This window comes from Columba livia, chromosome 5, assembly GCF_036013475.1.
Source record: "Columba livia isolate bColLiv1 breed racing homer chromosome 5, bColLiv1.pat.W.v2, whole genome shotgun sequence".
NCBI classification, from domain to species: Eukaryota; Metazoa; Chordata; class Aves; order Columbiformes; family Columbidae; genus Columba; species Columba livia.
In genome coordinates, this window is record NC_088606.1 from 53,993,734 (window position 1) to 54,020,116 (window position 26,383).

Consider the following 26,383-nt stretch of genomic DNA (forward strand, 5'->3'; position numbering starts at 1 on the left):
CGCCTGAGGTGGCATTCCTGACTATCTGGTAGCTGTCCTGAGGGCTGTTATTCTGCTAACAGAAGCTGTAACAGAAGGCAACTTCTATCAGAAAACTTAAACTGTATCTTACATACAGGACATGTGGTGGATGTCTCCATGGCAAAGACTGGGAATAGAGAAGAACCTTTAATGTTTCAGAATAAGCCGTTTTGTGTGTGCTTCTGTTAAAAACACATCCTTTGTGTAGCCTCAATGTATATATTGTATGTGGAAAGTCTGGGTTATGCAGCTTTACTGAGATGGTTTTATTTGTAGCTCGGGCCACTGTATAGATGTTATTCTGCTAGAAAGCAAGTTCATGACGTTTGGGCAATTACATAGAAGTACATCATAATACATCTTTAGCTCATTTTAATTTTTTTTTTTTTTTTTTTCCTGCTTCTGGAAGTAAGTTTTCACTAGGTTTTTGAAGCTTTAAACAAGATACATTTAGAAGTGTTGTTCTAGTTTTGAATTGGTATCCAGATGTTTCGGGCACCCAGTGAATAAGTAATTGTGAAATGTGTTTTGTGTTTAGAAACTGGCAAGGTATTCACCTGGGGGAGAGCGGACTATGGCCAACTTGGAAGGCATGCAATGGTTCCTGATGGGCAGGAGGCGTGCACAGCATCTGAACAACACTTGGAGCTGTTGTGTGACATCCCTGTTTCGGTGCCTTGCCTAAACGGAGCATCTCAGGTAAAGAAGAAAATAACCACATTTTTCCTAGGGTGTTTTTTTGTGTGTGTGTGTATTAAAATAATCAGAACAATTTCCTAATAGAACCTTTTCAAATGCGACAGCACAAGCCCTTGCTGCTCTTCCTGTAAGCTCAGAAGTTAATATGATTAAATTATTTCAAATGTCTTAAAAGGCTTTTGCATTCAGGAACTGATATTTTTTTTCTTTTACTTGGTGGAACCAGAGTTACCATTAGCAGAAGATGCAAAGTTCTCTCCGATATCAGTGTGTGCAGGAGATAGCTGCACTTGCAGTACAGCCTAACAGATGAGGTGGAAAGCCCTCTGTGACAGTTTCACCAACAGCCTTTCTCTAGCTGACAAATAATAATGCCACAGCCATAGAATATTTCTGTACCTTATGACATCTTTGTGTAACATTGGAGGCTTTCTTTTCATATAGCTAATTTGATGGAAAAGGATTTGTCCTCAAGCATAAAGGTGATCAAAAAGAAGACTTAAGTTGTTTGCTGTAGTCTGACCCAAAATGCAACATGTACTGCCTACAAACTATTTTCTCGGCTTCTTAGTGGCTGAGAGGCAGCATATGGCAATTGACCTTATGGCAGGCAATGTGCAGATCCCGTCTGGGCAGATAACCAGTTGAAAGGTTTGTATCTCCCTGTGGAGTAGCTGGCAGTCAAAATGCAGGGGGTAAGTACAGGTTGACAGCCTCAGCTGCAGCGTATGTGCTGCATCTCTACCTCCTGTTAGTCTGCCGTGGTGAGATTTTGGTTAGAAGGGTCAACCACTGCCTGTTCCCATCATCAGTGTTCTGTGAGGAGATGTGGAGCTTCAGTGCCCAGGATGCTGCAGTATTGAATAATTTGTTTAGTCAGTACTTAATCCACTGAATCTCAAACAGCTTTCTTACCTGTTTTGAGATGCGTGTCCCTGTTTTTGTCACTAGATATGTGTAGAGAGCGCCATTGTTGAATCTGTCAAATGCTGCTTTTCGTTTGTGCTTTGGGCAATGCCTCAAATATGTAGTTCTGTAGTTTTTTATACAATACAAAGCCAAAGCAGCCATAGCTTTTGCACAGGAGAACTTATGCTTGCAGTACGAGTGATCCATGAAGGTGAAGGAAAGGGATGCATTCAGATATATTCCTTGAAAAGGACAAGAAAAACAATCTCATCTTCCTTCTGCTGCCCTCAGCACTGTTCCTTCTTATAGACCTGTGAGAGACCTGATTCGAGTGATTAGCAATGGTAGCGTTCTGGAGCAGGCGTCACTCTTTGCAGAACTAACAGCGTGAAGATGATTTAAGAAGAGTGTGATCAAGAGCTAGCATCATTTGTACCCTAAGAGGAGCTGTGTTGATGAGAAAAGGAAGGAAAAAGTAGATAATAAGAGCCTAAACTGCTTCACTTCAAGATTACGAAATAATGCCAGAGCTAGAATTTATACTCAAAAATGCATTAAATTGCAGTATGTAGGCTGTGTAGAGTGTGAGCTGTTTTTTGTCTACACACAAGCTGTCCTTTTCTCCATTTGTTGTCGTGTGGAGACAAGGTCTGATTTAAGAACTGAATTAAAAGGAATACAGAGAAGGTGAGTTCTTTTCCACATGTACCTTGAATTAACAATTCCAATTTGTGTGTTTAATGCAGAGAGCTAGTTTAACAGTTGAGGGTTGCAACTAATGATTTTTATTCACGGTCTACTTTTATAAATCGCTTTTAATGATTCCACTGAATTTTTGGCAAAGTTGTGGTCTGCTAGTTGCCTCTGCACTTCAGTTAATATTGTTAAAACCAAAATGGACAAACTAATCCAAGGATTAGAGGGCAGTATAAAAGGCACAGCAGTTTACCTCAAGGGCAGCCCAGTGGATTTATGCTCCTGTGCTGCTCCTTGTCCCCATGCCTGTGGCTTACCTGCTTTCTCCACCAAGGATCCTCTGTTCTTTGTGCTGAAATTGCTAGAATGTCTGCATCTGTCTAGCACTCCAAAACCTGATTTTTGCAGTGTTGTGAGTGACCTACTCCTTGTGAGTTTGATCTGATAAATTCATTAGGAAGCATTGACCTTGAGAAATATGAGCACATTTTTTTTCTTTCAACTGAAATAACAGAAGAACAAAAGCCTGAGTTTTAGATAATTCTGAATCTGAATATGTCCTTCTGGCAGCTTTAAAAAGAATTTGTGGACATCAAGTTTCCTGGAGTCTCATGTGTTTAAACTTTTTGAATTATGTGACTGCAGGTCTATTTATTATTTTCTCTCTGTGCTGTTGTGCATAACCACCATGGAATAAGATGAGGCACTGAAAAGAAACTTCGGGCTGTAGCTGAAGTCAGTTGTGCAAGACATTATGCATGCAGTGCTCCTGTGCTGTGGGACGTCCTTGATTGGACCTCTTCAGCACATCTGACTCATCTGCTGCCTGATGTGCATTCACATCCACCGCTCTTCAGATGAAAGGACAATTAAATACAAATGGCCTGAAATATGATGAGCGTCTGAATTTAGCAAATGCTACAAAGACTTGGTTTAATGTTTCCTCCTTGTCAAAATGCTTTTCCAGTCTGTTTCGTATTTTTGGTTTAATAGCTATCGTTTTTCTGTTTGTGGTATGTTCAGCATGTCATTCACGTTGCAGCAAAGATTTGCTGCAGCAGTAAACAAATGAGGAGTCCTTGTGCGGTGCTGAACATTCCTTGCTTACCTGGATGGAAGGAAGGGCTATAGTCATTTTGGATATGTAGCACTGTTCACATGGAGCCATGTTTTCATCATATCCGTCCTCTAATTAAAGCAAACTACGCTAGGTTAGAGTTTTCTGTGGAGGAAGATTTGAGATTTCAGTTAAGAAATTAAAAAAATGTCTGTGTTATACTTTCACTGTTGGATATGTGTTTTCTTGGGCTTAATTCCCTTCTCAGTTTTACTATCACACAACTTAAATGTTGATGGTGGATGTGGGGGCAAGTTGTGTCAGGGAATGAAAATAACCCATGGACTTGAGGCAGCCGGTACCTGCTGTGTTTATCCCGATCCTACTGTGGCCTATAATTCCAGTGTGTACGTTCATCCTTTGTAATACAGGTTGGTATACATACAACCTGTGTGTGATTCTTTTCTTCAGGGAATGCCATCATTAATACACACATTCTTGTGACCCTTTGCAGTCAAGTTTGTTGCCGCTTGTTTCAGTTGCAGTAATGTGTCATGTTTAAGTATTTGAAAGACAGCTACCTTTTCCAATATGTTCTTGTTTTTTCCTTTTTTCACCATTTGTTGCAAAATATTAATTATCTACCTATAAGATAATTCTGAGATATCTGCTATGATGATAATTAATTGATTCATTCTTATATTACTGTTAGGTTAGTGTATAAGCATAATTATTACCTTAACATACAGATGGGGTAATATTGAAAACAGAACCTTTTGGTTTACCAAAAATGACAGCTGTTTTTGTATTTTTTGCCTTCTCAGGGGAAATTGTCAGAGACCTCTTCGTAAGTAAAGCTGTAGTTGAAACTTTAAAGAGTATTAAAAGAAATAACCTGGTAGGGTTGCATATACATAATCTCTGTGCTGTGTGCATGGCTTCTGTGTACTTGGTTGTTTGGCTGGGTACTGTAAATATTTGTGGCTAAGTTCTTTATTTTGAATGGTCAAGGCAAGAGGTTTGTATTTTGGTGGGACAGAAACAACAAACTGCACTTTCCTAACTGGATTTTACTGCTCAGAATTTGAGAATGTATGTGTAGTAACTGATCCAATAAGTTGCTTAAAAAAAACACTTAAGGTGTTAGGGGTGGAGCTGTATACAAACAAGTCTCTCTAGTTTTCCAAGCTCAATAACTTTTAGATAATCCAAGGATACGTTCAATAGAAGTGGTTCTGTGAAAAAACGACATTTCAGTAAACTCTGTTCCTTGTTCTTTGATTTGCCAGCTTGCCTCAAAACTCCTGGTTGTGCCCCAGAAACAGCTGTGGGTCCTGGCAAAATTCAGAGTAAAAGGTACATCTTACTTTGCAATACTTACGCCTCATAATGAGAACAAGCAAGGGATGGGAGTGGAAATAGAGAAATTACATGATTTCAGGTGTGACAAAAAGTCAGCTGGAAAGCTGAGAAGAGAACCTAGGTATTACATACTCTACTCCAGCCCTCACTGAACTTTCTCTCTTGTGATATCACTAGAAGGGCAAGTTTGTTGATATCTGCATGCTCCAGACAGGTCAGACTAGTACTTGTGTTATTTTTCAGTTAGTGTGTGTTGCTTTTCCTGGGTGTTTGTTTAATGCTGTTAGATCTGTTAATCTAGTGGTTCTTCATAAGGAGAGACCCCATAGGAAGAGAGAGAGAGCCTGGCTTGTCTTTTCCTGAGGGGTTTGTGAGGACCTTCTGGACCAATTAATTAAATTATCTTCATTCTTAAGTTGAAGTGATGTGCAATTTCTCACTTGGTAAGCAAGTAGCACAATATGTTTTATTCTTTGTCATGAATTGGTGTCTTTTACAAAGTTGGTCTTGATTGGTGTCCTTTGGGAGATGGCATTGTTGAATTTTCCTTGATTGGTGCAGGTTGGTTTTGTTATGCTGTTCTAGAGATGCAATGATAAAAATGATAATGCAGATGTGGTCCCTTTAATATTCTCACAAGAGTGGAAATCAAGTTCTTGGCTTATCAATTAATGTAGAGTGACAATAAAGGAAATTAAAGATAATGGAGTAGTAGATTCTGAGTACAACTCACTGTGCAAATGAGACGTTTCAGCTAAGGATGAAAATAGAGACCAAATTCTTGAATTTATCGTTAGGGGGAAAGAAACCCAAACAGGATGTATCAAAAGAATGAAACTGCAGTCGCATACAAAATACAAATGCAGTGTTAGATGAGGTGTGTTTGTGTGATCTGCACGCCCTGTGTAGAAGAATAACACTAATCTTGGCAATGCTGCAAGACTGAGAGGAGTTTACAGTTATATCACAGGAAATGAGAAAATGGGATTTACTTCTTAGGTCACCTGGTTCTCCCTGTCGGTCTTCTCGCAGGAAATTGAGAGCAATAACAAACTGCTGAAATTCAAATGTAATGTTTTATCATCCCATTTATTCTGTGCTTTTAAAATCCCATTAAGACATGGCTGTGGTTTGTAAAGAGTATCTTATGGCCTGGCTAGAGAGATATTTAACACTCACAGCAAAGCCTTTTCTGGAAGTTAGGAATACCAGTGTGTTAGGCAGCAGAGGTTACTCTGGAAGTTATTAGTCTGCCCCATGAAAACCATAGCCTAGTTGCAATTTTATTGTAAACAATTTGGTGAAGCTCAGCTGTTTAACACTGGGTGAGAGGATGAGGAGCTTTGCTTTCTTCTGCTCCTCGTGGTTAGAAGCAGAGCCTAGATCACCAGCTCTAGGTGCGTAATTTTTGGAAAGCAAAGAGGAGATGATATTTGTTCCCAGAACTGTGCTTCCTATCACCCATACCAGTTTCTACAGCTGGTGTTGCAGAAAGGGAGCTGGGAAATCAAATTCACACCAAGTGAATGGCAAAGGAGAACTCTCGCACTGCCTTTGCGTGCCAGAGAGCATATGCTGCGTGAATACAAACTAGAGGTTTTCCAGTTATCACTTTTTCAGGTGAGAGTTGGTTTAAAATGATGAGAATTGCTCTGCAGGGGTTGTAGTGTAGCATTGAGCTGGCAGCCAGGGGTCAGGCTGCTTTGTAACCTGTGTGGGAGCCCATGAAGGGTTGATTTGCCTATAGTTTTGGTGAAGTAGGAGAGGATTGACATGGGATGAAGTCAGGAGTTGGAGACCCACACAGCATGTTGTCACCGAGGTGGTATAAATGTGAGTGCGGGTGAAGCCTTAGTATTCATAATTCATACATCTGTTTTCCATTTGATAGCATGTCGCAGTTACAATTCCAAATGAATACCTCATTTGGAGGTATTGGGGAAATGGAGAGCGACTAAAACTACTTGCAGCAGTAGCCATGGCTTGTGCATACATGCATGAGCTGTCAGTAATGTGGCCCTAACAATGAGACCAAATTGGTAGCTGTATTTAATCACCCTATCTGTTAATATCCAAATGACTAATCTAAATTATCTTGTTTTAACTCTGTGACCTGCTTGTGCTCATACTTTATTTCTTAAATTAAAAATACTGACTGGGTCCCATCCTGCATGGATTGTTCTAACAACAGTGCACCGTGACTGTGACTCGCTCAAGTTTGTGATCCAGCTTATTGCTCCTCTGAAGTATTTCTTTGCACCAACAAATGCCATGAGCCTTCACTGGTGCCGTTCACATGCACGATGCAGTTAATGTCTGCTAACCAACCACGGGGAGCACTTACAATTTGCTTTAAAAACATACTTTGTGTTAAGACAAAGCCCCCGTGAGCAGCAGCCTTGGAAGGTGACAACTTAGTGCAGAAATCCAGTTCTGCCTCAGTTGTCTAGTTCATCCATGAGGAGCCTAAACAGAAAGGTTTCAATGTAAAAGGTACCCATCCTAGTTTGAGGTGAATCAGGCCTACACCAGGGTGTGTGCATGGCCCTGTTCCAAATCCAAGTGAAAATATGGTTTGAAGCAAGAGGTTGGTGGAAAAGGCCCTAAAGCATGCTGTTTTTCATACTCAATTTGTCATTAGAACTGTTACAGAGAAGGGATTAACAAATCAATGCAGGCTAAAACGAGAGAAAATCAATAAGAAACTGTAGTGAACTGGAACAAAGCTATCAGTTTACAGCATCCTCTGCAAATAAATCTCATACCTCCTTGTATGGATGGAAAAATAATGCAAAAATGGTGATTTAGAGTTAGATCGTTTTTTACCTGGCTGAACTCAGAATATAAGTAACATTTACACCAGAAGTTCCTTGACCTTATGTTTCCTTTTTCTTTTGTGTTGAGGAATCTTATTGGCAGGTTCTATTATATAACAGTGGAATATTAAGGAAGAAACTCAAGGAGAAATATATCATTCAGGTTACCCTCAGAGGAGTTTGATGGAACACTCCCTTTAATTGTTTACTTTTTTGTATTAGTAGAAATGACTTCATTAGTTCATTGTTTTTCTGTCTCTTCTTCTTAAGAATGTTACTTCCAAAAAGTTATTCCTTAATAGGTAGCATGCATTACGTAGCTGGAAAATATGCTGGGCTGCTGGGTAGTGTGCTACAGATGAATGAAATGGGAGAGATCTTAGTGTTTCCAACTCTACCTGTTTATTGAGTTGTTCCATTAGTCCTTTCAAACTCATTTGTCACTGTAGAGCCATAACTCACTGAGGCATCAAGTGCTGTTCTGGCCAGCACACAGCCTGCTTCTCCCGGCTTTTAATTTAAGGATTTTTGGATTTCGTTTGAACTTGGCTTGCACTTTTACATCGATGATGGTGTTTGTTTTCATTTGTCTGATGTTTCCAGCTTTCATTTATCAATGAGTCATTGGAGCTGTGAACCCTGCCAGTCTTTCTGGCCTTTGTGCTTATGCTGTAAGTTACTCTAAAGCTATTGTTTAACAAAAGATGCAGAAAAGAGAGAAACCTGTGTTTCTGCTGTGGTGCTTAAAGCTGCTGCTGTGCCATGGCACACAGCAAGTTTCAAAGCCTGGTTTACTGGGTTGCCTGCTAAATGACAGGTACCTGCTTGTCCTCCCACTTGGTGGCTCATCTCCTTTGCCTGTTGGCTGCTTGTGCCTCTAGTTTAAACTGAAGTTATCAAAGGAAGAAGCCGCCTCTCAACTCTGTATGTGTTTTTTTTATGTGGTCCAGCATAGTCTATGCCTTTGCTCCAGTGCCAGCATTCAACCAACAGAAATGGTTTGTGAAAGGAGGAAGAGGAAGGAGAAGCAAAAGTAAAAGTGATGCATCTAATCCTGTGAGGACCAAATTATTAAACTGTCTCCTGTTTCAAAACCTGCCAAAGGTTTTATTCTTAGTCTCCTGGCAGTTGATTGCTGAGGTCTCTATAAATTCAAAGAATATCATATGTAATCAGGTACTAGGAAAGATCACTGAGACCTATGCTCCTGTTGATGCCTTGCAGGTTTTTTTTTAATAGTAGAAAAAGCAAATATAAACCTTACAATTTTTTAAAATTATTTCATTATCAGAGAGAGAAAAAAAAATTCATAGTCCCTTAGAGGTTTGGTTCCAAAAATGCCATTTCCTACATTTTACCACTTGAGCTCCCATTTTCCCGCTCATCCTTCTCTTCCCAGGTGTGGAGCTGATGTGAACAATCCCCTCCCCAGTAACGAGCGCTTAGGTAGCCAGTATGGGGTTCCTACACTGTGTTTGCTTTTCCAGAACATTGTTTGACCTAATGTTTTTGCTCTTAAGTGTTAAATTAGCAAGCATTAAATAGCCAGTTTTGCTGTTGGTGATCACTTCAGTGGAAATCCTTTCTGTCCAGCTTTTCTAAGTTGCTGAGGTTTACCTGCAGCCTCCACTGGCAGTTGATTTCACACTTTGAAAGTATGAAACCCATTCAAAGTTTTGAAGACCTGACACTTTAGCTTATTTCTGTAGAAAGAAAAAGTTTAAAAAAAAAAAAGAAGAAGAAAAAGAGCAGGCTCTGCTGGAACTCACAAGAGTGTATGGGGGGGAAGGGATGAAAGCCGTCTAACAAACTTCATCTAACAGATTTCAGCCACTTTGATCTAGACAGAGATATTATAGTGTCCCAACATTTGATTAAGTGCTCTATGAAAGATACATTGCAGGTGCATATAAATATGCAATTCTGTTGCTTTTTGTATATGACAAGATGTTGCACTTTGTATTTGTAAGTTGTTTTCTGTACAGGTGCAAGCATGGGATATGATTTTTTAATTCTTGAATCTTATTCCCTTCTTATTCTTCTTCCCTTCTTATTCCCTTTTGTTTGGTCCCCTTTTTAATGTCTGGATGAAGGGAAACCCTTTTTCTTTGGTAGTTTTGGGAAAGAGTTTTATGACTTGAAGCCGCAAAAGTAAATTCCAGAAATTGCAAACAGTGGATTGATTATTTTTTCCCTTTGACTTCTTGATCTGTTATTGCTTCTTTTTTAGGATTTAACCACTACAAAACAAAAATGAAAGCATCCTGATTTTCCTAAAGATTCACTGTGGTAATGCAATTAAAATGAAAAAAGGAGCACCCACTTTTAGAGCAAATAGCTGTGTATTTATAAAAATTTAGACAGTCATTGGTTTACAATTATCAAAAAAAATGTTGTGAATTTTGGGAGCACAGTTACAAGAATTTTTCAGAACTTTGTGAGGAAATAAGAACAGGAAGTGAGATGGAAAGCATTGCAAGGCTTTTAATTATTGGGAACATTACAAAAACGTGGTTTAAATGTATTTCTTCTTTACCATGAGAACCACATAGGGAGATGGCTCTTCTCCTCCAGTGCCTGCCACTGACATCTTTCCAGTTGGCTCAGCGAATTGGATCGTTGAGGCTGCCGTGATAGCGAGCACAAGTTTCCACCTGTCCGCACGCGATCCGGCTGAGCTCAAGCGACGTTTGTGGCGTTATGTGAGCGCAAGTCCTGCCCTTGGACCCTCCTGAGGACTCAGCTGTGGTACCTGCAGTGGTGAGTTCAACACATCAGACTGGGCAGCAATGTGCTGTAGTTGCATTCATGCCGTCAGGAAACCTTGAAAACTGAGTGGATGAGAAATACCAGTGAAATTAATGTGTTTGCTGGAGAAAAGAGCTGTCATCTTGATTCTCCATCTTATGTGCTTGTCGTATATATACACATACATATATAAATAAAAGCTCTTAGAATTCAGCTTCCTAAAAATATGGTCCACTTTGCAGTTTAGCATACAGCTAGAGCAAGTGAAGGTGCTTTGTGGCCAGTGCAAACATAGAAGTGGTTCAAGTGTTCCTGAATTGAGGTCTGGAAAGCGTTACAGTAACTTCTCACGTTGGCTGTTGGCAGCTTGGACAAACACACAGGTTTCGTGCAGTGTGATGTTGGTTGCTCCAATACCGCCTTGCTTGATATGATACATGATGGAAGGGATGTGGAGAGAAGTTGGCAATCTTTTCACCTTAAGTCTCTCAAGTACTGATGTGAAGAACTGATTCAGGTCTGAAGCCTTTATTTGATCCTGCCCTTTATTTCATGGTCTTGAGTGAATTGTTGGACAAGGAGAACATTTATTAAAACAGTTGTTATTCCCAACACTGATATGGGATTTGAGAGCGTAAGTTGTATTATCAGTGATGTTATCTTGAGCTTTTTTTGCTTTGCAGTGAATGTAATGTTTTCATTGGGAATGCAAGTCACAGGTTGTGGTGGGAGGGGATGTTGCCAGTCTTCAGAAAATAAAAATTCACAATCTTTTGCTGTTTCGTGGCACCTGCTGTGGTTTGATTCTTAATTCTGTTTTAAAAGAATACAAAATATTATTTCATGGTTATTATATCATGTGGAAATAGAAGTAACCTTAAACAAATGAGTAAATGGAAGTCTGTGATGACAATCACTTTTTAAGTTTCATTGCATATCTCTAAGACTTTTTCCTCTCTGATACTGCTGATTCTACTCAGTATTTGTATCTGGGACCTCCATTACCCAGAATTGAGGCTAAGAAAAATGTAGACCCTTATAGAACTGTGTTTACATGGTCAGGTGTAAAAATTTGTTTCATTTTATTTTGTTTGTTTGGCTTGGTTTTGTGTTCAGTTTAGATGTTAGACTGAAATCTCCCGAACAGAACGCAATGTTGAGATTTGCAGCTTCAGAAAATGAGGGAATACTTGGAACAAAGTAATAGAAGGCTCTCGGTTGGTTCAGCAGTTTGTATTAAGTCTTAGAGGATTAATTTGCTGTCTCTGTTTTCCCTTGCCACAGCAAGTCTGAGATACAGACTGCTTGGAGGAGCATGAAAAGCAAAATGCTTGTGTCTTTTTATTTAAAAAGATTAAGGTGGCATTTGTGAATTATGGTGATGCTATTTAATAATCTTAAGATTCAATTGTGTTAGCTTAGCTGAGAAGCTGTTCAGAAATATGAAATTGGATATGATGTGAATTTAGTGTCTTTCATGTTTGAGAGATAACATGTCCTACCCCCACCCCCTCAACAAATGAGGATGGTAGAGTGTCCTGTTTTGCTTTTTGGCGTGGTACATGGAGACATCCACAAAGTCTTGTAGCCAAATGAGTCAGGAGTGCACCAGGACTCACAGTATGCAGGGTTTTCAAGGATGGCTGGTTTTGTGTGTGAGGTCTCTGTTAGCAGTCAGATTGGCAGAAAGCCAGTGAGAAAAGAGCAATTATTCACTTGTGTTGAGTTCGTGCTCAGCATGCCATGCCAGAGAGCATTCTAGTAAAGGCATTTTGTCTGAGGACTTCAAATTTAGTAATGCTAAATACGTGAGGGACTACTGATGTACCACTGCTGAAATTAAACATACATTCCAGGTTGCTCTTTCAACCTTTTTTGCCTGTACTCTCCACCTCACACTTTATTTGCTGACAGCTTCTTTTAGATACCTGTATTACTACAGGGACTTCCAATTATGCTGCTGCTTATCTTTTTGGCAACAGATAACATGCTTCAGAACCATCTCTTCCCATTCAGCGAGACTGCATGTGCTTTCTCTGGGTCCTGGGACTGAAAGAGAAACATTTTGCTTTCTCTTCTTTTGCTATTACGGGGCTGACCAGTCAGTTTTGATCATTTGAGAAATCAGGACCAAATTCTGAAATCCTCTTATTCATGTTTGATAAATGGGATTCATTGTGATGTACTTGTTTTGTATGCTTACACATTTGTTGAAAGAAGTGTATTATATACAAAATAATGGATTCCATCTACCTTTCATATTTTCTTTTGTATTCAATGCTATATGTTGGCATATATTCAGGAAGAAAATTCATAAAAAGCAGCATTAAAACACTTGGAATGGTGAAGATAAGTTAGTTTTATGTTTGAGCTAGCAAAAATGAATTTGAATTCTTGATTTCCTCTTCAGTGAGGCTATTTTAATGTCATTCACGTAGTAGTTTTTAATTCAATTCATGGTAAGACACAGATGTCAGAATTAGTAAAAATACAGGTGTTGTGCTTGTGTTGTTACGTGTAATTTAGATATATCTAGGCATAATTGAAGAAGAATACTTTGATTTTAGAGAACTGATATTAGAAAAGCCATGGTTATTATATTTGTCTGAGTTGCATCTCCCAACAGTTCAGGTAATTTGCTTTCACTTGTAGTTTATTTAACAGAGATCTCTCATGCCAGCTTGTAATCATTACAAATGCCTTAGCTGAAGCTTCTTTGTGAGATATTTTGCTTCTGTGTATTTTCCTCTGTTTCTTTTTCTTGCTGTCTCGCCCAAGAGAGTTGTTGTTGTGTAGACCTACTGCGAGCCATCTGCTGTGGCTGCTGGGCAGCCAGTGCCGCGCACCTGAACAAGCCGGTCACACTGTTCACATTTGTCACAGTGCTGGACCTGCACCTGTGAGAGATTGTCTGCAGACAGCTTTGCTACCTTTTAAAAAATGTATGTTTGATCATCAATCTTGGGATACTTCAGCGCATTATTTCTCAGAGAAAAGACCTTCTCCAGACTTTGGGAAAAGGAGTGTTCCAATGGCTATAAGCAGGTGTCCTTGGCTTTTGAAAATTCTGTAAGGTCTGCAGTCTGTTTGGACCTTCTGGGTGATAGCATCAGGCCTGCCAGTCACTATCTCAAGGACTCTTTTTTCCTATGTACTATACATCCACCTGCTTTTGAAGAGAAGAAACTTCTGTACTGCAGAAACCTGAAGGCATGGCTTTTTAGTCACCATTTCTTCAGCCAAGGGCAGTACCTCAAGGTGAGATGCAGTAGCGCTTTATTTCCCCTGGATCAGTGTCAAACTTTTCAGCTGAATTTTAGAGCTGACCTGCCTGATGTTTAAATAATCTTTTCCTTTCTCTGGCAGTGCAGCAGCACATTTCCCCTACTCCTCCCAGGCAGATTCTGCTAACGGAGTTGCAGAAATGAATAAAAGACTTAGCGGTCAATAGTTGCACTCTGCACCTCTTTCTCAAAGCATAAGCTCTGCTACATGTAGAAAAAATCCCAAATGTTTCTCTCCTGTCTTTCTGTCTTTATAATGCATGTCAAGCCTGGCTTTACTGGATGGAGATGAGTGAAGAACTGAAGACCAGCACATTGCCAGTCACAGCAAGGCAAACTGCATGATCCTGGGAGAGCAGAAGGAATGCACCAGTGGTTTTAGATGACTATACAAAATTATTCTATTAGCTGATAATGCAGCAAGCCCAACTGCATCTTGCCATCTAGAAGTTGCTAAAAATCCATTGTTCATACTGCTGCTCTTGTCTCCTTGCCGTGCTAAAATCGGGAAGTGTTGTGCACCTGCTGTCTGCACTGAGTCCCATCCTGGTGGGCAGGCTTCTCAAACAAGCTGTGCAGGTGAGCTGTCTTGGAGCAGCAGCACAGTTCAAAGTGTATCTTTAGAAAAGAGCTGACAAAAGAAAGGGGGTAAAACCCACATGGTTTAACAGCAGCAATGCTTAGGTCCCTGATGGACAGAGTAGAATAAAAGGGATGAGGAAAAAGCCAGCAAATGTTCCTATGTGTAGTATAACTCTTCATAGTAAATCTCCTGTATAGAATCCTTTGACGTTTGTTTGTAGACAACACAGCTCTACAGAACTCTTGACCGGGGACCTGAAATGCAGCAGAAGTGTTTGGTCAAGTCTGGTGCTGATGGAGAGAGGTGCTTGTGAGTCAGTGGAGCTCCACAGTACCTAGTGTGAAGCCATGTGGTCGCTCAGTTCCTGATGGCTGTCATTGATAACACGAGAGATAGATCTGAGATTCATTTAAGGCAGTTAGTGATCATCTATGAGAGGCAGTGTACATGTGTTAAGGCAAGCTTTTCTTGCAAGTCTTGTGATGATTTTTTTTTTTTAATATTTCTTGGAACCTTGTTTTAAAAAAAATCTTGAAAACCACAAACTTCAGGTTTTAATGCCAAAGTGAAATAGAAAGATTGCAGCCCTACGTTGTCTATTAAAAAAGCCCTCTTGTTTTTAAGCTAGCTTCGCAACACTGTTGTGGCTTCAACTGAGTTCTTAAAGTGTTTATGGATAAAAATATTGTAGTTGTCATTTGAAAACATCCAATTTTACATTCAGCTGTGCAGAGTATGCTTGATTAGGCCTATTGATTTGAGAAGTAAGGTAAAGCTGAAGAGTATTAAGTGAAACAGATTTTAGCTCAATGCAAATGTTTTTAAGGAGTTAAACATAAATGTTTTTAAGGAATTAAACATTTATTTATGAGCAAGAATAAGCATACTGACTTTGTCTCTTAGGGACAAGTGAATGAAATTGGCTAATAATGTGGTGAATGAAATGGTGAGAGAAAGAAATGTTTGTTGTCTTTTTCTATGTAATTGAAGAGCAGAAAAAAATGAAGACGGCTTTAAAATATCCTGATGTATCGCTCTGTGTGTCTTGTTGCAGCTTACAGTTCATGTGGTATGGTGAAGGTTATTAGTGGCCGCTCAAGCTAACATGATTTTTTTTTTTTTTAATTGAATTTGAGAAATCTGGAATTAGGCCACAGGGTTACGCGTTCCAGTAAACGACTGAAAGTGAAATTGTGTCTAAATGACTCTTTCACTGATGTCTAAGCCACTGAAATATGTATTATCGTAGTTGCTGAAAAATTACTTCATCATTTCAAAGAGCTTTATTTTAGTTAATGTAACCCTCTTCTTCATTCTAATACTGATTTGGTCTCTGATCTATTGGATTCAGTAAGTATTTGAAGTTGGAATTTCCCATGACCTATGTCATGTTAATGGGTCTTTAATGCTGGGAAAGCATAAATTATTCTTGTGAAGGTTGCAGAGTAATAGCACATAGCTCCTTAGAGAAGAGTGAACTTTAACAGCAATATTATGAACCTAACCCAGTATATGTTAATGTTGCTGTGTATGAAGGCAGCATAACATTTTCTGTTTCAGCTTTCTGTTTCGTTGCCCAAATTTGTTAAAGTAGTTAACCACTCAGGAGAGAAACGTCCATGTGTGCCCTCTGTTCTGAATTGACTTTATTTTGAAACAGTGACCAGACCCAACCCATTCGTCCTTAAATTTTAGGAGACTTGTTCTACCCTTGAATAATATTGATGATGTTGGAAACATAAGATGGGTTGTTCTGAGTAAATACTTACACAAAAGAAAACTGACCTTGGAAAATAAGAGTTTAAAAGTCCCCTCACCTGAGATGATTAGAGTTTACTTGAAAACCATGTAGTTGTTTTAAGAGTTTTGAGGTTTTTTTGAGGTGGTCTCAGTACTTTGTTTACTGTTAACTGAAACTAATAGATTGAAATCTTACAAGTAAGATCTTTTTAGGCTTATTCATCATGGAGAAGAGAAGGTTTCAAGGGCACATAGTAGCAGCCTGCCAATACCTACAAGGAAGTTCATCAGGAAGATGGAGTTGCACAGGAGGATGGGAAACAAAGGACACAAATTAAAATGCAAGGTTGAGACTTAATCTAAGGAAATCCTTTTTCACCATGAGGACAATCAAGGAGTGGAACAAGCTGCTCAGAGAGGTTGTACCATTTCCATTCTTAGAGAATGGAAAAGACTCCTGGATTAAGCCCAAGCAATGTCATCAGATCTCGTCGCTGACTTGGCTGTGAGCAGGGCATTAGACTAGAAACCACCTGAGGTCCTACTGAATATGAGTTAACCTGTGATCTTAAGATCTCATTTCTGTCCTTAAAACTGTTCCCATACCTGCTCAAAATTCAGATTTAGGAAGCTTCAGTGCTGTAATATAACAAGCTGCAAGAAGGATGAGTTTTCAGGTTATTTGTTAAAATGCACTGGGCAAGGCTCAAATCAAGTTTGGTTTGCAGAAGTGAAGCTTCTTACTAGGAAGACAACAAATGAGAGAGAAAGAAATTAAAGAAATCATGCCTTTTTTTCTTGTTGACTATAATACACGATTTGGGTGCAGCAAAATGTATAGAAGCATTATGTAAGCCGTTCAGAGATCTCAGTGTGCCCCACTGGGTACAGTGAGGTGCTTGTGTCACTCCGATGGGGTAGAAGCTGGCATCTTCTTTCCAGCACTGGCTTGTGGAGAGGAGGGCTGTGACTGAAATAGCAACCTGGAAAAAACTGCTTCATGGTTCAGTGGTTCTTTGTTGTTATTTTGTTTTAGCCCCAAAGCACTAAAATTAGCTGTCCGCTCCTCTTTGTTCTTATTTTCTTTGTATTCCGAAGTTCGCAAAGGAGAAAATGTGCTGAAAAGCTACTCTGCAGTTGAATTATGTCCATACATTGAAAATCAGAGCCCTTGATCTGGATGCTTCAAATGATAATTTGATTTTTAGGGTTTGTTCTGCTGTTTCTCTAGTTATGTGCCATTTTCTAGCATAAATTACTCTCTGGTCATATAAAATTAAGGCATATTGATTTACGCCGACAGTTTTCTTTAAATTTATAAGAATAATTTTAATTCTGTGCCCTTCTCACTGTCCTCTGTTCTCTTTTGAGCGGTAATAGATGCAGAGTCTGTGTGACAGATCTGCTACTGAAATTAGTTCACTAAAAACAGAGCCTCTGCTCTTCAGAAAATTAGAAAACCTGATGTCTGCAATGTTGTGTTCTTCTGCAAGGGTAAACAGAAAACTGAAAGGAGACAGAGCTGTTTAGAGGTGACACAGATGTGACTTTGTCATCATTAAAATGTTTCCTGGAAAAGACTGTTGTGATTCATGAGAATCGTTTTTATTTGAGTGTTTCTTCTGAGTTACAGTATTAGTCATCTGGAATCATGTACACTGTCTGCAGTTCTTTTTAAGGATCTTTGCTTGTCTGAAGAAGTTCCCATTATTTTTATTCTTTCTCAGAGTGGTATATGTGAACCTTTAAACCCAAAGCCAATTTTTTTACCTTAATTACTCTTGACGTGTTAAGTCGGCTTGATCCACAGAGAACAGTGCTAGAAATAAGGCCTTTGGTTTTCACTTATTTGTTTTCTACTAATGCCTGGATTGTCTACTTTGGGTTTGAATTAAAGGGCTCACAATCAGTTTTTTGGGGAAACAGCATTTAGCCCAAGGTTTTACTTTTCTTTGAAAAATCTGCAAGACAGCTACAAGGAACCTTTTCCATTCTTCGTGAGAGCAGCAATGCTGCTGTTCTGCTAAACCACGTTACTTGTGGGGCTGGCTTTGGCATGATGAAATCACTGGGGTTTGAAGAGTTGTCTGTTTGCAAATCACCAGTGTTTTCCTATAAGCTGACTTTGGTTCTCAAGGCTCACTGCATGATGTGTAGCTGATATTTACTTCCTGTATAGTTTCCACCTGCAGAAGAGAATAAGGAATGGAAGTGCACTTGGTAGCTTTTCATGGCAGGTGAAGCACTTTTGTGGGGCTGCTTGGGTACCTTCTGCAAATGGTGGTATGAAAATCTGGCTGGCATTGAATTAGTGCTGTGGAAGGTTACCAAATAAATCTCAAGGAGCCCAAGTCAGGTGATTGATACAGATCACTGGTGTTGAATAGAAGAATCTCGTTTTTGTGGAGTTTTCAGTCTGTAATGATTCAAAATAAGTCGTCTTTTATTTTTGTCTCCCAGTGGCTTGGGATGTCTACAGTAAGATGTTAGACTTGGTAGTGCACAGATGCAAACAAAAAATACTGTTTCTTAGGGTCTTTACTGGCTAAGTATACAGAGATGCTTGCTGTCGGGACACAGGAAGGAAACAATCCCATTGACATTTCGTGTGGTTTGCAGTTGACATGAAGTGTGTGTTGTTATCAGGTTTTTCTTCCTTGTTTGTAGGTATTGTAACAGTGGCAAAACTTTCAGAGAAGGATCTTTGATGTTTGACCGTACATAGAAAGCTTTGGAAAACAAAACCAGGTAGCGTTTTGGTTGAAATATGGGCGGATAGAAGAAGGGACTGACTATTGTGTGTGTAGAGCAAGTGGCCAAAGTACAGAGGTGGGTGGCCCACTGCTGGTGCAAATGCCATCCTGTGGTTTTCACTAGGGAGGCTGCTTTATTGAAGACTTTTGGGGAGTGACACAGCAGGGTCAGCACTACCGCCAGGTGTGGGGAGTCCTGGTTGTCGATTCTTTCCGTGCTGGTGGCACAGCTGGTGTTGGGTGCTTTGAAACCAGGTAGAAATCTGAACAGCTCTAAGCACTGAAGCGATATGTCTGACGTGTGTAGCTGGAAAGGTGCTTTACCAGTTTAGTTGAAGGCAGTGAAAGTGTGCCACAGTGGAGTAAGATTGTTAAAAGGCAAAGGCAGTATAAAAGGACTTTTATGAATGCAGCTTGCCATTGGACCTGTAATTTTCCATGATACCTATTAATTTTAAATTCTGTGTAACAGCATTACACAGGTTTGGGGCAAGTGAGAAAGTGCAAAATTGTTATCTTCTCATACATAAAATCTGGCACTACAAAGGATGTCTCTTGCAGGTTTGCAAACTTTCCAAAATTCTCTGTAGCTGTTGGAGCTTGAAAAGGTTAATTCAGTTAGTAGTCTCATTGTGTGTGTAAGACCTGTGGGATGAGCAAAGAAGAAACGTTAAAAAGAAATATAACATTTTTTTTAACACTTAAAGTACATTAGAAATCATATTAGTTATTTAAAAGCTTTAAAACCAGTAGTTATGCATGTAGAGACCGTCTTGGTGGCTACCAACATGAGCTGATTTCACATGGAGTTCAAAGGTTGTACATCTCTTTGCAATGCTGAATGAACTTTGCAGAGAGTTGTGGGTATCTCTGCAGTATATTTAAGGTACCTTTGATATACATAATACTGATACATTTGGCAGGATTTATAAACTTTTCTGGTGCTGACAAAGGTCAGTCTTTCCTGTTCCAAGGTGAAGTCCAAAAATAAGCACCTCAATTTGTGATAAATAGCCTGTGCATTAGATGTTGTCAAGGGCTCTTGAGTTAAACATGCTTGAAATTTTTAGACCAGGCTGGTTTTGAGATATGATGTGCCAAAACAGAGTTGGAAAATTTTGGCAATAGTAATGCCCTTTTTCATTCTTTCAGCCGCAGAACTGAACAGACCTGTATTCTCTTATCCTCCTGCCTCCTCTTTGAACCTGCTGCCTGGTAAATGTAGATATAGCAGGGGAAAAAAAGCTGTTGAAAGCACTGTTTTGTATCCCGTCCCCCTAAACGCTTGCATGTCAGAGTTAATTTTCCTTGTGTTGTAACAGCGGTACTGCAGCTCTGTGGGAGCGAGCTGTGGCTCGGAGCCTCTCTGGCAGCTTGCTTTCATGCCGGCAGCTTGGCTTGTTTAATGAACACTAAATTCTGCTGAAAATGATCTGGACACAAGGGTGTATGCATTTTTGTTGCTGCTTTTCCAGAAAAGGAGCCACAAGCTGGGAAAAGTTTTCCAGTGGTAAATTTATTAGATGTTATGGCTATTAAAAAAAGCCCCCAACTTCTCCAGAAGGATGTCTTTAGAAACCTGTAGAACTTTTCTGCTCAGTTGCATACCAAGTATGTGTTTTTATCAGGGAGTACTGCATGGCAAACTTTCACTCTGATGGTTTGATTGTCAGCGAGTCGTGCTCACCGTTCTAAATCACTGACAGGGTAATAAAATTAGACAGTGTTTCACCACACTGTCCTCAAACGGGAACTGAGAAAAGAAACGGAAATGAATCTCTAATAATAAGGCACCTTCACTTCTTGGTAAGTGATTTTACATCTGAAATCAGTGTTCAGAATTCTGACACCCCGATCAGGAATAGCTCTGTTGTGTTACACAAGTATGCTACGAGTCATAGAATCATTTTGGTTGGAAAAAACCTTTAAGATCATCAAGTCCAACAGTTAATCTAGCGCTGCCAAGTCCGCCACTAAACCATGTCCCTAAGAACCTCATTTGTATGTCTTTTAAACACCTCCGGGGATGGTGACTCAATCACTTCCCCAGGCAGTCTGTTCCAGTGCTTCACAATCCTTTCCATGAAGAAGTTTTTCCTAATATCCAATCTAAACCTCCCCTGGTGCAACTTGGGACCATTTCCTCTTGTTACCTGGGAGGGAAACCAACAGGTAGTTAGTTGTAGAGAGTGATACGGTCCCCCCTCAGCCTCCTTTTCTCCAGATGAAACAGCCTCAGCTGCTCCTGATCAGACTTGTGCTTCAGACCCCTCACCAGCTTCGTCGCCCTCCTCTGCGCTCTCTCTAGTATTTCAATGTCTTTCTTATGATGAGGGGCCCAAAACTGAACACAGGATTCAAAGTGCAGCCTCACCAGGGGGGAAATCACTTCTCTAGTCCTGCTGACCACACTATTTCTGTTCTGTTTCTGGAGGGCCTCAAACTTTTTCTATTATAGGAAGGCACGTTTATAGCACTGCAGTTCTGAAATCAAAAGTATGATGTAAATCTGGGAGACAACTCGAGGGCAGAGCATCAAGTACTCCCTGCAAAGTTACAACCTCATCCACTGGATGAACCAAAAAGGCATATTCGAATAGGCAGTTTTTGGTTTTGACAGCCAGTGTCAACATCAAGTAACTTTTGTGGTTTGTGTTGCACCACTTATCAAATGGTATAGCTTATACAAGTAACAGTCTAGCGCTCTGCTGTCCCTAGAAGAAAGAAAATTTGAGTTTAAGGTGTTTGTGAGTCTTCTTGTCTCATTACCGGTTTTTCTCACTTCCTAAAACAAAAGATAACTTGGCAAGCTACAAAAGCCCTTATTAGGTACTTGGATTTTTGAGCTATGTTCTTCTAAAGATGCTGTCACCTGTCCTCTGAAGTTTGAAGGTAGTGCACACTGCTCAAATCAGTAGATGAACTGTCTGTGTGACATCCTCAGCTGTGCTGCAGTCTCCTCTGCCTTCTTTGAAAGAGCTGGAGCGGTTTAGAGCAGCCCCAAAAGCCCTGGCTCTGCCTGCAGGCTGGAGGGGACCCATGCGGTACAAGCCCTGGCTTCTGGGACGCCCCTGACAGTCTCTGGGGTGCAGCGGTCAGTGCTGCTGGTGGGGAGGCCTCTGGCATGTGAAACTGAAGGGGCCGTAAGGCTGCCCTGGGCTATGACTGCGTGGGCTGTGACCCTAGGAAAAGGATGCAGAGAGGTGGCACAAATCAGTTTATGCTGAGGTCTGTAGTGCCCGAGTGAGGGCTGTGCAGGTGTTTGAGATGCTGGGGTGAGCCAAAGCTCTGCAAGTCTCCAGGGGCTCCTGGGCTCCAGTGTGAAGCTGCAATAACGCAGCACTAGTTTCCAGGCTGGGTTTGGCTGGGCTGTGATCTGGGGAGCATGGGTTGGGCTGCACCCCTCTGCTCCCACACTGCGGCTGGAGCCCAAACCAGTCAGTTTAACAGCAGCCCGGCTGTTCTGCACTATGCAGTCACCCTTGTGACTGCAGTGCAGATATCTGCAGGGTTATGCTCTGGGGTTTGGCCTCTGCATCCAGGATTTGGAGGGTGCAGAAGTTGAATAAAGTTGTGCTTGGGCTGCAGTTTTTGCTCTGCACCTCTGAGAGAGCCAAACTAAAATCTCCTCGTATCCACAAAAAGCCACGGAAAACCAAAATTGGATGAGAAACAGAACAACCTAATGCATTCTGAGAAAGCAGATATTAAGACAACTGTTAGAAATAGTGTTTTATGTCTCTAAACTATTTATAGTGTAGTCGTGATGTCTCCAAAGAGAGCAATACTATATCACCAACATTTGATAGTGGTGCTCTGAATAGAGAGCAGAATGCAAGACAGTACAGATGGCTGACAGACTGCAGCAAATTCCAGCTAATGAAGAAATGCAGTATGTTTGTTTACATGCAAGTTGAAACAGTTGGCTGTTAAAATTGGTTTTAAATCCAGCTCTGAGCTGTGTAAACATAGATCACCCTTATGCAACTAATAATAAGATAAATTTTTGCATTTAGAAGAGTATGCTTTGCTGTCGATGCTACTGCTGCAGTTTGATAGTTTGGCTGTTCTGTATTCAATGATTTTCAGTCCATGTGCAAATTAATGCTGCAAGGAACAAAACCAGTTTACTGAGTTAATTTATAGCCTCAAATCATAAATCTGTATCCATGAGGTGCAGGTTTTATGATTAGGTTCTGGAGAAGATATATGGTTTGGGTAAATTTTGCAATACCCTGGACATAAAATTCAGACAGAGGAAACACTGAAGAGCCCGTCATTCTGCTGAACTACTTCATCCAGTGGATCAGGATATAATTTTGCTAGCAGTTTACGTTGTGAATCATTGATGGGAAAAAAAATGAAGGAAGATTCCTAAATTTTAACAGTGAATTTCTGATCGTAGCAGTTGTCCCCCTGCATCCTTTAAAAAGTGGCATTTTTCAGCTGGCAAATCTGTTATTTAATATTACCACAGTGAAGCCATACAATAAGAATACTGCAATCTATTGTGTATCAGGAAAAGAGACAGACATAGAAAAAATAAAATGAGGAATTATTACTACATATGTTTCTGTAATATATTTCCAAAGTGCATGATTTTCTTGTCAGAGTATTTCTGAGAATAAGTTCATTTTACTAGGGCAGCATTCATCTCATTTGCTATCACGTTTAGGAGTATTATCTGTGTTATAGGGAGCTGTTTAAAATTCCAGAGCATGTTTCAGGAAGATGTTTCAAACGTAACTTATTTGCTTCTCGTTTTCCTTGCTGATGGGCGTTTAGAATGCATTTGCTGGTTAAGCGTTATCTGAAAATGCAAACGCAGCTGGCTCCTCAGCAGCAGACAGGCAGTTGCTCTGCAGTTGACCACAGCGGGGTCGGTACCTGGAGCTGCCCATTGAGGGGGAGAAAGCAGTAAATAGGATGGGTTGATGTTTTTGTCCTTTACTGTAGCATTTAAAATCTTACAATGCAAATAAAGTGCTGCATTATGGAAGCATCGTGTGACTGCAGAAGGCGGGAGAAGGCACTTTGTTGTGTGGTTGGCTTTAAGGAGTATGTACGTGCTTGTCTGTGCAAATGGCAATCCTCGTGTGTGGGCTATATATAGAGAGACCAAAAAGCCCTCTCTGATGTATACACATGTACATGCATATAGTTTATGCTGATGAGGTGGGTTTTTTGGTTCACAGATTGTAGTGTGATGGACAGTTGCTGATTCATGGAGAACAACAACCCTCCTGCCAGGAGCTGGAAATCTGCCACGGTGCTAAATGTCTGAGATCCCACTCCCATGGGCATGTGCGGATTTGCAAATCAACGAAGAGTCAGCCTACTGAACACAGTAGCATTAAAAAATACCATTGAAACCAGTGTTTCTTTTTGTTGTTTTACTCTTGACTCCCTACTCTGGGACCAAGAAGCAATTTAATGATAGCATCTTAGATTATAGCCCCTAAAGTGCTTTCTTGATTTGCCAGGTTTCTATTAGTTACGTAGTTTTCTGTGTAAACCGGAATCTGTTCCACTTTTACAGCCAGAACTTTTTAAACAGATGTTCAAGCACTAACAATTCAGATTGGAGCTTTGGATTCTTAGAGCGCTTTTGTTTGATTAAAGAGCAAACCTAAACCCAACAATAACAAATGCTTTTGAAAAGAAAATCCATCATAGCAGGGGTCAATGAATGTTTGGATGCTAATACTGAGAATTTCCAAGTTCATATAGAAAAGCAAACAAATTCGCTCTAGTCTCTTGAAAGGATATAAACTTTTATAGACTCTAAAAATAGACTTTGCATTCTGTAGCTTGTCTGGTGAGGTTTTCTGTTACGTGCTTGTGAAACACCTGTCACTGGGGTGGGTTGATCCAGTACAATAATTCATTTGTTCTTCCTAAACTACCAGGCCTCTCTGTGTATTCTCGAACTTGGATCGAACAAACATGAGGTTAGAGAAGTGACTTGCTAAGATCTAGGTGTAGTTCTGATGTCCATGGCTCAGTAAGCTAAAATTAATGAGATGTAAGATTTAATCCTAGGGAAAAACTGTCAAGAGGATCTCTGATTTGCTGGACTCTTTGCCCTGGGACTGCCCCGAGGGTGATCCTATCACCTCTGTAATAAATAACAAGGCAGCAAAATAATTGCTTAGTTTTTCTGTAGGTGGCAACAAAGAAGTTACGTACCTCTGAACACCTTTGTTGGCAAGGTGTCTGTGAGTTATGGTGCATAAGTCACTAACAAATGTCCTGTGTCCTTCGTGGAGAGTCCTGTTTGAATTCTGTCCACTGTGTCTCTGGTTTAAATGTTAAATACTTGGTGGGAGTGAAGAGTACATTAGATAAGGTTGAGAACTCTGGTCTAAGAGGTGGGCTGCTCATGGGTGGTGATGGTATAGGCCACTGGTGGGTACAAGGTAAAGTCTGCAGCAGATTTACAGTGTTGAGTTTCTTCTGTGTCTACACAGGTGCTAGCTTAAGGGTGCTGCGTGTAAGCTATGCTTCTTGCAGGGTTCCTTAGGCATAAAAATGCAAGTCTGGATTGCATCTTCCATCTGAAGATGAGAGGCCCTTCTCTGGTCAAGATAATGAAATATAATTACCTTGTAAATTATTATGATGGCTTATATATTTATAGGAGCCTGTGGTATGAAATTTGGATGAATTGTACATTCTGATGGATGTTTAATTTTGTTTTTTCTTGCTGTTGGCTGGTGTTGCCCCACTTAATGGATAATCAGACTGCTTGTTGTGGAGATTTTACATAAGCACTTTGGGGTCTGTTTTTGGGAATCGTTAATTGATTCAGTGAATTAGTGTGATGATGATAGTGTAAGTACAGAAAACTGTCAGTTTGTGTGGCATGTGGCAAGTTACAAGAATTTTTGGTAATAGTTCTTGTTTCCCAGCAAAACTGGGCATATTGCACATGAATAAACTGCTGCAAAGGATCGAATTTGTGGTTGTCCATAGTGTGCACTGGGACTGCTTTGTGAATAATGGTTCCTTGTGCTCTCTGGCTTACGTAATATCATCTATAAATGATCCACAACTGTAAGGCATTCTGTCTCTTATGAACCATTTGATGTTGCCATGCTTAATTTTCTGCTGCTGCTTTACTTATATTTATTGTCAATGCTAACCATAAGTTTGTGCTGATTTTAGAATGTTTCAAGTTCAGTGTTTCTAATAATGAGTAATTTAAAATGTTTTGTTGTAACAATTCTGAATAACTCTCAAATCTTGTTCCTGACAAGGACCTGGGTTTTGCAAGTACAAAAATCTTCCACTGAATAAGGAACAGTGTATTGCCAAAGAGACAGTTGGTAAGACCCTCACATATTTCATATCTCAGTGCTTTCTACGTGGAAGATACTAGCAACACACTTAATGTGCCTGGCGTGCACCTGCATTGGCTATGTTCACTGCAGAACTCTGCAGTTAACTTCAGTGCCCAGGAAGGAAGTATAGATTTGTAGTATAGTGGATTAGTACCATGTAACCTATGGGCTTGGCAATTGGATTTTTTTTAAACGGAGTCCCAGGTTATGGCCATTTGTAACTATATTTCCCTATAAAGGAAGGGAGATGACTCTCTTTCCTGTAGATAAATGGAATATGATCAGCCTTCAATTACTTGGTCTCAGAAATATCTAGATATTAGATCTTAACTTTGGAACCAGAACAGTCCCAGCTGTCTGGTATAGCGGTGA

General features: G+C 40.1%; 1 protein-coding gene across 29 annotated transcripts in view; it reads left to right on the top strand.

The window, feature by feature from the left end:
* The window catches only part of SERGEF (secretion regulating guanine nucleotide exchange factor), a 156,821-nt gene that overhangs the window by 34,593 nt on the left and 95,845 nt on the right, over positions 1-26,383 (top strand). For 9 of the 29 annotated variants that reach the window (XR_010473097.1, XR_010473091.1, XR_010473092.1 and 6 more), the window contains one exon: positions 560-720. Coding sequence is in view for 12 of the 29 variants with exons in the window: in XM_065065251.1 (XP_064921323.1) it covers positions 560-720 (161 nt within the window). In the remaining 17 variants the exon portion in view is untranslated. Of the gene's footprint in view, positions 1-559; positions 721-4,206; positions 4,230-4,671; positions 4,739-10,102; positions 10,321-26,383 lie in introns of those variants that run through there. The other 20 variants (XR_010473090.1, XR_010473082.1, XR_010473081.1 and 17 more) reach the window with 6 other exon arrangements.